General features: G+C 44.2%; 4 protein-coding genes across 4 annotated transcripts in view, besides 7 other annotated features; 2 read left to right on the top strand and 2 right to left on the bottom strand.

Moving 5' to 3' along the window:
* Window positions 1–54: part of a mobile genetic element that runs on past the window's edge.
* TSTA_111600 (uncharacterized protein) overlaps window positions 1–2,868 on the bottom strand; it is a gene marked incomplete at both ends in the record, with an annotated part of 6,189 nt that extends 3,321 nt beyond the window's left edge. The window contains 2 exons of the mRNA XM_002481271.1: window positions 1–1,560; window positions 1,726–2,868. The exon at window positions 1–1,560 is cut by the window's left edge and continues 5 nt beyond it. Of these exons, the coding sequence (XP_002481316.1) occupies window positions 1–1,560; window positions 1,726–2,868 (2,703 nt within the window). The remainder of the gene's footprint in view (window positions 1,561–1,725) is intronic.
* Window positions 37–1,503: a mobile genetic element.
* Window positions 346–1,173: a mobile genetic element.
* A 397-nt stretch (window positions 2,869–3,265) lies between the features above and the next one.
* TSTA_111590 (uncharacterized protein) lies at window positions 3,266–3,644 on the bottom strand (the record flags this gene model as incomplete). The annotated part of the gene is made up of 2 exons (XM_002481270.1): window positions 3,266–3,487; window positions 3,543–3,644. 2 exons carry the CDS (start codon window positions 3,642–3,644, stop codon window positions 3,266–3,268), a joined length of 324 nt encoding a protein of 107 aa, XP_002481315.1.
* Window positions 3,645–3,854: 210 nt separating this feature from the next.
* Window positions 3,855–3,876: a microsatellite.
* Window positions 3,877–4,189: 313 nt separating this feature from the next.
* Window positions 4,190–4,230: a microsatellite.
* Window positions 4,231–6,683: 2,453 nt separating this feature from the next.
* Window positions 6,684–7,187: a mobile genetic element.
* A 409-nt stretch (window positions 7,188–7,596) lies between these two features.
* Window positions 7,597–8,421: a mobile genetic element.
* A 246-nt stretch (window positions 8,422–8,667) lies between these two features.
* TSTA_111580 (uncharacterized protein) lies at window positions 8,668–9,096 on the top strand (the record flags this gene model as incomplete). The annotated part of the gene is made up of 2 exons (XM_002481269.1): window positions 8,668–8,854; window positions 8,897–9,096. The coding sequence occupies 2 exons, from the start codon at window positions 8,668–8,670 to the stop codon at window positions 9,094–9,096; spliced, it is 387 nt and encodes a 128-aa protein (XP_002481314.1).
* A 1,038-nt stretch (window positions 9,097–10,134) lies between these two features.
* Window positions 10,135–10,389, top strand: part of TSTA_111570 (uncharacterized protein) — a gene marked incomplete at both ends in the record, with an annotated part of 1,316 nt that continues 1,061 nt past the window's right edge. Inside the window, one exon of the mRNA XM_002481268.1 lies at window positions 10,135–10,389. Coding sequence (XP_002481313.1) covers window positions 10,135–10,389 — 255 coding nt within the window.

The raw sequence follows: 10,389 nt of genomic DNA, 5'->3' as shown, positions 1-10,389 counted from the left end.
TACTCGGATATCTATCTTGTTCAGCAAGATTGTCAGTTCTTCAACAGACACATGAAGGAGATCATCCTTAATATCTTGGATATCTCCACTGAAGACTTCATCCTCGTTAAAAATAACGTCCCTTGCTCGCACGATCCTCCCTGTCGAAGGATTCCAAATCCTATAAACATTTGTTGAGTCATATCCAACGAGATAGCCTACCCATGCTCGCGGATTGAAGCGTTGAAGTCGATTTTTCTTGAGTTGATACTCCGATGTGAGGGCATATGCTTTACAGCCATATACCTTCAGGTGAGCAAGTTGAGGTTTCTGATCTTGTATGCAAATTCCATTTTGCAAAGCAACGTAAGTATGGAACCTATCGTATGGCGTTTTCCAGTTGTACATGAACTTTGGGGTACGGTTGTAAAGATAGATTGAGGCTCGATATATTTCTGACCATAAATCCGTAGGTAACTTTGCACCATTTCTCATGGCCCTAGCCTTATCCTTGATGACACCCCCTGAGCGCTCAGCGGCACCGTTTTGTCCTTGATTATTTGCCGTTGAGGGCTCGATAGTAACATGTTTGGTAATCAGCCACTCCTTTACCTCAGGTCGGTGTAAGAATATCTCATTATCCATCTCAATCTTGATCGGACTAACATCATGGTGCTTTTTCAGATATTCAAAGAACCATTTCAGAGTTTCTAAGATCTCCACGCTTTTGTGCGACGTCATATAAAAGTCCCAGATAAAACCGCTAAATCGATCGGTTATAAGCATCAATGTCTTTTCTCCATTCATTGAGCTTTTCTGAAAGTCATGAAAATCAATCGCTAGATGCACGCCAGGTCGTTCCACAATATTTCTTTCTTCTCGTCGTATGATTCGTCTGGCTTTTGCCCTTCCACAGGCTTCGCACTGTACAGTGGTAGGACCTTTGGATAGGCCAGTCACTCTTACACCTTTTGTCGTTGTGGCAAGGTGTTCGATAGCTTGGGGTCCAGGATGGCCAAGGCGAGCATGCCATCTCTTAGCGTCAGCTTTTCGTTCTTTTCTGACTGTCCACGAATTGAAGCGGTGCCGTCGTATCATGAAGGCCATTTTTACGAGAGGATGGTCGTTGGCGATATGTTCGAGTACAAATTGACCTTCCCTCTCTTTTATATATGCAAGGACTTGATTTTTCTCGTTCCGAAGGCAGTCGAAGCCTCTTCTGGTGTCCCACCAGATTCCATGCTTTCTTAGTTGTTGGAAAGACACCAGGTTTGCCACAAAGTCCTTGCAGTATGCCACGTTATAAAGGCGCAGAATTTGAAGTCTTCCACCAAGGCCGTGGATTTCGATATCCACTTCTCCATATCCTAAGACAGGTACTTGGTGGGTGCCTGCCCATAGGAAGTCTCCTGCTGTCGCTTTCCGGAAGTTCACAAACCTTTCTATCTCATTGAAAACGTGAATTGATGACCCTGAATCCAATAAAGCTGAATGTTTTAAAGGATATTCGTTAATTGACAGTGCAGCCAAATCCTTTTCCATGCGAATGTAGCAGGTCGATTTGCAGCTGCCTACTGCCGTCTTAAAGAGTCAATTCGAACTTGCTGTTTCTCCTTGGAAAGTCACCTCATTCTGAGTATTTTGAGTTATAGGTTCTCGTCGCTCTTGGGATCGACTTCTAGAGCGAGATCGTTCTTTCCTTTGAGAAGGAGCTTGTCCCTGTTCTTTGGTTAGTACACGTCTTACCTCTTTTGCTAATGGTGCATTGCTGTTGAGCCATCTATCGGCTCTTTGTTGAAGCCAAAGTCTTGGCTCAAACTCTTGAGGAGCCTTATAACCAAAAATATAGAAGCAGAAGTCAATAAAGTGCATGCCTCCGCATGCAGGGCAGGTCGGTTTAGGTCCACCTCTTTTATCTGGAGCAAATCTGCTGCGCTGTCCTCCTTCAAATGATTGTGATCGCGAACGTCGTCGACCACGCTCCACAGCTCTCCCTCGCTGCAAGCTTTCTTCATTTTCTTCTTCGCTGTCGTCGCTCTTACTCAGATGAGTGGCGAAAGAGCCTTTTATTATACGGGATTGTCGTTTTGTACGGAGTCGTGGGATGAGTCTCCGGAAGCCATTTGACAGATCCTTATAGGTAAGAGATTTGTCATCAATCTTTGGATCGATTGAGTGCTCAAAAGACGTTACCCACGCCTCATCTAGTGGTCGAATAGCTTCGAGAAACCTAGATGCCCAGTCCTCCGTATCTTGGGCAAAGGACATGGATTTCTTCTTTCCTTGAAGCATGATTTCTTCCCACTTGATCAACCAAGCCTCCGGATCTCGCGGAGTACCTCTGAAAGGTTTCATGTGCTGGTTATAGTCATCTCGTATACGTCGCTGGATTTCTCGCGATCCTTGGCCAACTTGCATCTTTAAGTTATTGTACGCTTCCTTCCAACTGTGTGTCACGTGCACACAGGTCTTAAGATAGCTGTGGCACACGGTCCGCTTCATCCATTCAAAGATTTTGTCGATGTCTCTACGCTGAACCTCCCACTCACTGAACTCCATTTTGTAGTTATTGAGACGTAGGTTGAAGTCATTTCTTGCCCTCTGCTCAGTGCGATCATCAGTTGTATCTTCAGTCGTGGTGGTTTGGGTTGATTGAGCAGAGTTCTGACGCGTTCCTTGAGCTGCACCTACACGGTTTTGTGTAGTGTTCTGGGATTCAGGTAGATAGTCTTGTATCTTTGGTCGAACAGGTTTCTTGATTGGTCTCTCAGTTCCCTGGAGAATAGGAAGAAGATCATTGGCTCTGGCCCGATTGAGAAGTTCGTTTTGCCAATCGTCCCAATCCTCTGGGGAATTGAGCTTATACTCGGTGGCAACGTTGGACAACATGTTGATATAGAGCCGGTAGGGGTAGTCAGACTCTTAATTGTCGGATTGGTCGGTTTATTCCAGGCCAATCCTGAAGAGGGTTTTACTAGGATCAAAGAAAAGAAGTGACTAGCAAGATTGTATGTATTGAGTTCTGTGTCTGTCTTTCAAGTCTTTAAAGCCGGGTCCTTTATAGACACCTTTGGCGGGGTGATTTGTGAGCTATCAGGAGGGGTAAATATTGGGCTGAAATCTAGGTGCCCAGATATATGCCTAAATCTGCCTTTTAGACCTGTAAGATTGAACAGTCGATCTTTCTGCCTCGTTTGAAAGCCGGATTATCTGACAGATATACGCGGCACGCACGTGCCGCGTCAGACTAACTATATCCGGTGCCAAAACGTGTAGGGTTTGATATTCACGTTCCGACACTCAGATAGCACATACCCATCACTAATGACTCTCCCTTCTCTTCTTGGGTGTTCGGAAGTCTTTCAATGAGCTCTCCAGACATTTCCGCCTGCAGGATCTGATCATAGTCTGCACGTCGATTGTAAACAACAGTTCGGTCGTGGTTTCCAAATTTTATCACGTCGCCAATGATCTGACCGGATTTCACATAGATCGAGATGGTCAAGATCTAGCTCAGTACTCAGCATCTAATTGCACTAGCAATGAGAGAATACGCTACTTACGTAGCTCTTTTTTAAGATGTCATCTTTTAGTAGACTGTTTAGGGTTTCTTGCACCGCGATTGCGATATCTACATATGTTAGCGTAAGATAGCTTGACGTCATGGTACTCACCAAGAGTCTCAACCTCCCAGACAAGATGCACTCTTCTCGTTCGAGATGCCAAGGTGTTGTAGCTATACACGAGCTACCATAAGGAACATCCGCATTAGACATAGACACAACGCAAAGGTATGAGGACTTTAAAAACTGGCGGGTGATAGAATTACCATTTCTGAACATCCTTCCAAAATTTAAAAAGTAAATATTTAGTCCTTGATTGATTGATTGATTGATTCATACACGCATCTAAGCCTAGTGGCCGGCGGCGCCTTCTAATTGGGCAGCGGCCATACTACCATACAAGAATTGAAGTGCCAAGACTCTCGGCTTGGCGCGGCTAAGTTAGCCGCACCACGCGAAAACCTTGACATGTATCCCTGGCTTCAAAACAACAACAATAGTAACGACAGAAATGCAACAGTACACCAAAACGCTAACAAATGAAATGTGTATATATGTATCTAAGGAGAGGAAAGGAGTGGAACGCAGACAAACTAACACTAGGAAATACTAACAACGAAGGATAAGCTAGGGCAGAAAAAGTGAATTAGTAGTAGTAGTAGTAGTAGTAGTAGTAGTAGTAGTAGTATTGATATACCCGCTGTAGCTGGCCGCTGACTAAGAGCCGCTATCCAGGTATGTGCCTAAGCCTGCAGGCACCAAGAGATCCGCGGCCCAGCCACGGGAGGTGCGCCATAGGGGTGCGCCACAGAGAATGGAAGCTGAGGAAACAAAAAACAAATGCAAACATGTCAAACAAACAAATAAATCAAATATCTTGGTCGGCTAGTGCGCGTACACCCCCGTCCATACGAATCCCTAGATTCTTTTGAAGTCCTCTAGACTGCACCAGTTCGCTTCAAATCCACATATCCTGTATCCCTCATATCCTCAAACTTCTATACCGTACGGATCGTACAGATATATCACGTTTTGACAACCCACAACCCACAACCCACAATCCATAAAATCTGCATATCTTACCCTTCGCAGATCCGTACCGTACGTCCCCTATATTGTCTCCCGTTGGCTAGCTCCGAATCACTTGATCCAAGGCTTATATTCATGTCAATCCTGATCCTTACTGATAACGACGTCGACCTAGAGTGTATGTCATCTATGTGCGTATTCATACATGTTCCCACGTCAGTGTCCTTGTCATTTGCAGGCTTCAATTAAGCCGCTATTTCTGCACTTTCATAGGTCCTTTCATCAAAACTCTCCCCCGGTCGAATAGAATGTGGAATATGAAGCGATCAAAGATTGTATGGGTTCGTTGTTGGAGGTTGCTGAGAGGCAGTGGCATCCTTGGAGGCGCGTCGAGGTGGCATGGTTCGATATCACGATGTTCGGAGATTTCCTAAACTAGAAACGAATTTGGTTTCAAATTTGACACGGAATCCTGTGTATTTTACACGTGTTTCGACGTTGTTTTGTGTGGAATGCAAAATACCTAGGAAATGTACGTGTGTCGACATTTTTGAAGAAATCCGTGCCAAGAGTCTCAAACATTTTGAAACCGGCTGATTGTACCGGACTGTTTATACAGATGATTAAAGTGTGTAATATTACCTGTTTCTCTAATACGAATCACGCGTATTTATATTTACTCGTAGCAGTGTCGTATATGTGTCTGAAATAGGTCTCACAGACTGTATCAGCATTGTGAGAATCAAGTATTTAACTAGCTTATTCACATCAAAGATCTGACCGATTACACTACAGCGCATCGTGCCATCAAGGTTTGAAGCAGGATCCAGGAGAGCTGTGGGCGGTCTTTGCAACGAGATGGTCTTCATTATTTACTGTACCTTCTACTTATTTTTGCCATTTGAATTCTAGATGATCGGGCCCGGGCTATAGCCCATCTGTACGGCACCACTACAGTATTATGGCTACCTCAGAACGTTGCGTTATTGTCGGATTAGTCGGTTTATTCTAGGCCAATACTGAAGAGTGTTTTACTAGGATCAAAGAAAAGAAGTGACTAGCAAGATTGTGTGTATTCAGTTCTGTCTCCCTCTATCCATCAGGTTTCAAAGCCGGGTCCTTTATAGACACCTTTGGCGGGGTGATTTGTGAGCTATCAGGAGGGGTAAATATTGGGCTGAAATCTAGGTGCCCAGATATATGCCTAAAGGTGCCTTTTAGACCTGTAAGATTGTACAGTCGATCTCTCTGCCTCGTTTGAAAGCCGGATTATCTGACAGCAGCAAGGAGAGGTCACGTATGTTGGAACACAATACGCTATCCCTAATTGGGAATCCATCATAATACTAACATGAAGAAATTTCGAGAACTAGATTCACATACTGACGAGATATAGACATCCAATCAGCTTTATATGCCTATGTCTAGAAGGTTCGACTGGACGTCATCTCATGATCTAGTTTGTACAGGACCTCACATATAAAAGAGGTCAACATTCCTGACAAGTTTTGTATTAGGGAGTGTGCATCAATACAGAGAAATTCTCAACTCTAAGTTCTTATTATTTGCCTTTATTGGTGACCTCACTCAGTCAAGATAGGCAATGTATGTATAGTTTGGCCGCAACGGGTCACCTGTCGTTGAGGTCTTACGCGCAAAGCGTATGACCACAACGTCAGAGAGGGCCCCGTCCGCGCTCCCTTGTGGGGAGGCAATTGTCTATATTGTAATGGCACTATGAATCTATGTACATAGGGAGGTGGGTGGGAAAAATCAAGTCTTGACTGCGTGAGAGATGACGAGCAACTTGCGGAGGGGAGCGGCTGACTCTCGTGAGGCAGTTGTAAAAAGGAAGAACCCCGCAGTACGCAGGACGTTAGGTGAAGACTAATCCGCAGTGCGATCGTCACATGAGGCAACCCCAATAAAACAATCTCATATATTCCGTATCCACCCTAGCGTAACTGAGCTCCAACATAGTAAGTCAACCCGCTCAGTGATCGCGCACTTCATTCTCTTTCTTCCTCTTCTCATGTTTTGTATTCTCGTCGAATAGCTCCTAGATTAGGCATAGCAATGGATTGTTATGAGATCTGGCTTGGCACCTTCACACCTATCTTATATCTGATTTACAACACGGATCTAATTAAGGATTGTGTGGATGTAGCCAATCACATAACAACAAGTGGATGAGTGAACGACATAGCCTTAATAACCACAGGTAATACAGAGATAGAAACAATAAGAAAGCTTCAAAAAGCTAGCAAGATCGCAGATCAATAGGCAGTATGACATGTCTCAGTGTTTAACACAAAGAAGTATCAACTAATTCACTTTATGAATCCATAAAGCATAACCAATCCTAAATTGCAGCCAATCCAGCTTTACAATAAAGCTAAAATAAAGCCCAAAGAAGCTGTCAAATATCTTAGCATCTAGCTTAATACAAAGCTAAGTTTTCACACACATTGTGATGAAGCCATTGCAAAAGCAGGCACCAGCCTAGAAGCTCTACATGGCTTATTAGGATCTACATGGGGGGTCGCACTAGGCTCTATAAGAAGAATCTATTAAGCAATTGTTATCCTATAGATGTTATATAGCACTGCAGCCTGGTTCTAACCAGACCTCATAAGCCAGAGGCAAATCATAAAACTGTACGTAAATTTACAACTATCCAAAAGCGCGCAGCGTGCCTGATCAGTGGTGCTTTTCGTACAATGGCTACGGAGGCCCTCAATATAGAGCTTCACCTAATACTAATCTAGTTGCAACTGGATCAACTTACAAAGGCTGCAGCCATCTGGATTCGCACAGGTCCTGTCTTTGCAATTCCTGACAGCCTAGTTAATTGACGCACCAGCGACGAACTCAAGCTTAGTAGATACACTCCCATGGAAGCTCATGCCTGGAAGAAGGCAGATGCTTATTGACTCCCCCTAGAACCTTGGCAGGGAAATAGGAGAGCTAATCTGCATACGTCCAGGCACCATGGCATAAGCCTTCAAAGGTTATGATTGATAAGCGAGAGAAGGCAATATCAGTATATAATGATATCACATACAAGAATGAGCATATCGCAATATACATGGACGGCAGTGGATATCAAGGCTATATTAGCATATCCATGGTCATTCCAACATTCAGAAAACAACGAATGGAGTGTATTGGTATAGAAGGCACCTCAACGGTATACGCAGCTGAGGTCTATGGGATCAAATTCGCGCTCGAAATGGCGCTTCAAATTGCAGATCAGGATATACAAACCAAGAAACTAGTTATTTTCTCAGATAGCTAAGCTGCGCTTAAAACCCTCATGAACCCGTGTATAGTCTCTGGTTAAATATACATACAGGGCCGTGTTAATTTACTAAGGAAGTGTACAGATAAGGACATCGATGTAACACTAAGGTGGATTCCAGGTCATAAGAGCGTTCCTAGAAATGAAGCTGCAGATAGGGCTGCAAAACGTGCGGCTCTAATAGACGCACGAAGGCAAATTGTACCTGGAGATCTATTAAGTAGAGAATAGATTATACTCACAGCAGCTGTAAAACGTAGAATATATCAATCAATTAAGGATGCCTGGGAGAGATGGTGGGACAAGTAAAAGACTAGGAAACCTACCAAAAAACTTGTCACTCAGCCTTCTAAGCACACACTCTAATATTAGACCTTTCTCTGCAAAGCAACATCGTCAATACTGATACAGCTGCGTACCAAACGAATCGGGCTGGCACACTATCTATAGCGAATCAACAGGCGAGAACAGCCATACTGCGCCTGTAGCCTATCTGGTCAATCAGTATGACATATCCTTATAGAATGCCCACTATATGAGAATAAACGCGGTCTCATGTAGTCATGAATTAAGGGATTCACTAGAGCCCAGAACCGAATACAGCGCATGAAGGAGCGGCAAGAGGAATTCGGATTACCTGCGCCAATAACATTAAAAACCGCTATACAGAAAACTTGTCAAGACGCTGCGAAGAAGGCAAATAGTCATCCCAAGCGGCCAGCACCTTCAGGAAGGAAATCTACTACGCGGCCTCCTTCTAAAACGCCATCTGCAAAGCAAGTACAGTTTGATATAATGTCTTTGAGAGACGCTCTAGATAGTTCAGTGGAAACTACACCTCTCCGCGCACAATCTAATGCACCAAGGGATGAGTCTATTATTGCATCCCTGGAAGCAGATACTAATGAGGAAACCGATGACAACGAAGATAGCGTTAGTGAGGATGATGATCTTCCCGTGGTGGTTCCAGATAGACCTCCAGGTTAGAATATGGCCAATTATTTGAACGGTAAATATAATGAAGAAAATCGCCTGCTACGTAATACGCCATTAAGCGAGTCAACACTATTCAATTCGCTAGATATCGAGATAGCAGCGACAAACCTTTATAACGCGAAGGAGGATTTCAAAAAACTCAGCGCTAAACAACGTATCAAGGTCACCGAGCACACTCTTCGTAAGGCCTGGAAGGATATTAGTATTGTCAACACATCTAATATCTAGGACAAATTTAATCATGAAATCAGCCAGCATGATTATTCGATTGGCATTGATCTGAGAGTCTATATTAATAAGTGAAAAGTTATTAGTCAAACACTCCATGATATGACTCGACGTTCATTTAATCTTGATGTTGTAGAAGATCAGTTCCGTGACCAGATTGTTAAATACACTGATGACAAACCTTTTACATTTGAAACCTGTACGGCATTTGTAAAATCAATGTCTGGTCATGGAAGACAATTAAGCCATCAATTTGATGATTTTTCTGTCACCGAGACCCTCAAAGTTTTAGATCTCATTGATAATAAACGAGAGGCTCATCCCGGTACAGCTTTATGCGTTCTTTTTGAGATCAAAGTGGCCTGCGAAGCGCTTATATCAAAGAAAAAAAAGACACCAATATCGACAGCTCAACAACCCCAGGATCCAATATCTATTCCAAGCTCGCCACCTGTACTGCCGACATAAACCCGTTCTACTCGTACCACTCAGTTATTGGAAGAGGCTGCAATCCGCGAAGTGAGACGAGACCGAATATTGACAGCTGGTAATTTCCAACGTCAGTTGATGCAGAAATATCAATGCAATGATAGAAACTGTATGAATTATAACAACTTTTGCTTCCCTGATCCTATGGACGATACTCAGCACTATAATATCCTCGCTACTCAGCACGAGCTTTGGGCCAATCGGATAGCTTCAGGTGGTGCAACTATCGAGAATCCACCAGATGAGTTGAAGTAGTATTGGAAGAAAAAGCAAGATTTGTGTCGGAACGTGAATATCAAACCCTACGCGTTTCGGCACCGGACTACTTAGTCTCACGTGGCACGTGCGTGCCGCGTGTATATCTAACTAGCTATCCCCCGTTCCCCCTCGTTCTTACACTGACCGGACCGTCACAAGCACCCCACAGATAGACGAATTCCCTACAATTGTTTATATCAAACAGTCAGAGGCCCAAACTCCTCACCCCTCTCTACCACCTAGCCACCAGAAGTGCGGCCTTTGACGCGTCTCAACGCGTCCGGCAACACTATGGCGCGTAAAGGCCCTGGTACAGATGGCCCTCTACAGACAGCCCTACTGGAATCCACGTCCGCAGCCACGACAAGAGCTTCTGAAGGACAGAAGATCTTCAGCCCTATAGCTGCATTCCTCGATAAACACCGCAGCCAAACCACTGGCCTGGCCCCTCACCTACTGAGAGCCCTCACCGCTCTAAGCGATGACCTCGCCTCAGTAGCCCAACGACATTTTAGCGCCTATATCAGCGGTATCTCGACGACCTCC

The sequence above is a fragment of the Talaromyces stipitatus genome, genomic scaffold (assembly GCF_000003125.1).
Source record: "Talaromyces stipitatus ATCC 10500 scf_1105507295555 genomic scaffold, whole genome shotgun sequence".
Lineage (NCBI taxonomy): Eukaryota > Fungi > Ascomycota > Eurotiomycetes > Eurotiales > Trichocomaceae > Talaromyces > Talaromyces stipitatus.
Note: the sequence above shows the minus strand (reverse complement) of the source record. Positions and strands in the feature narration are given on the sequence as shown.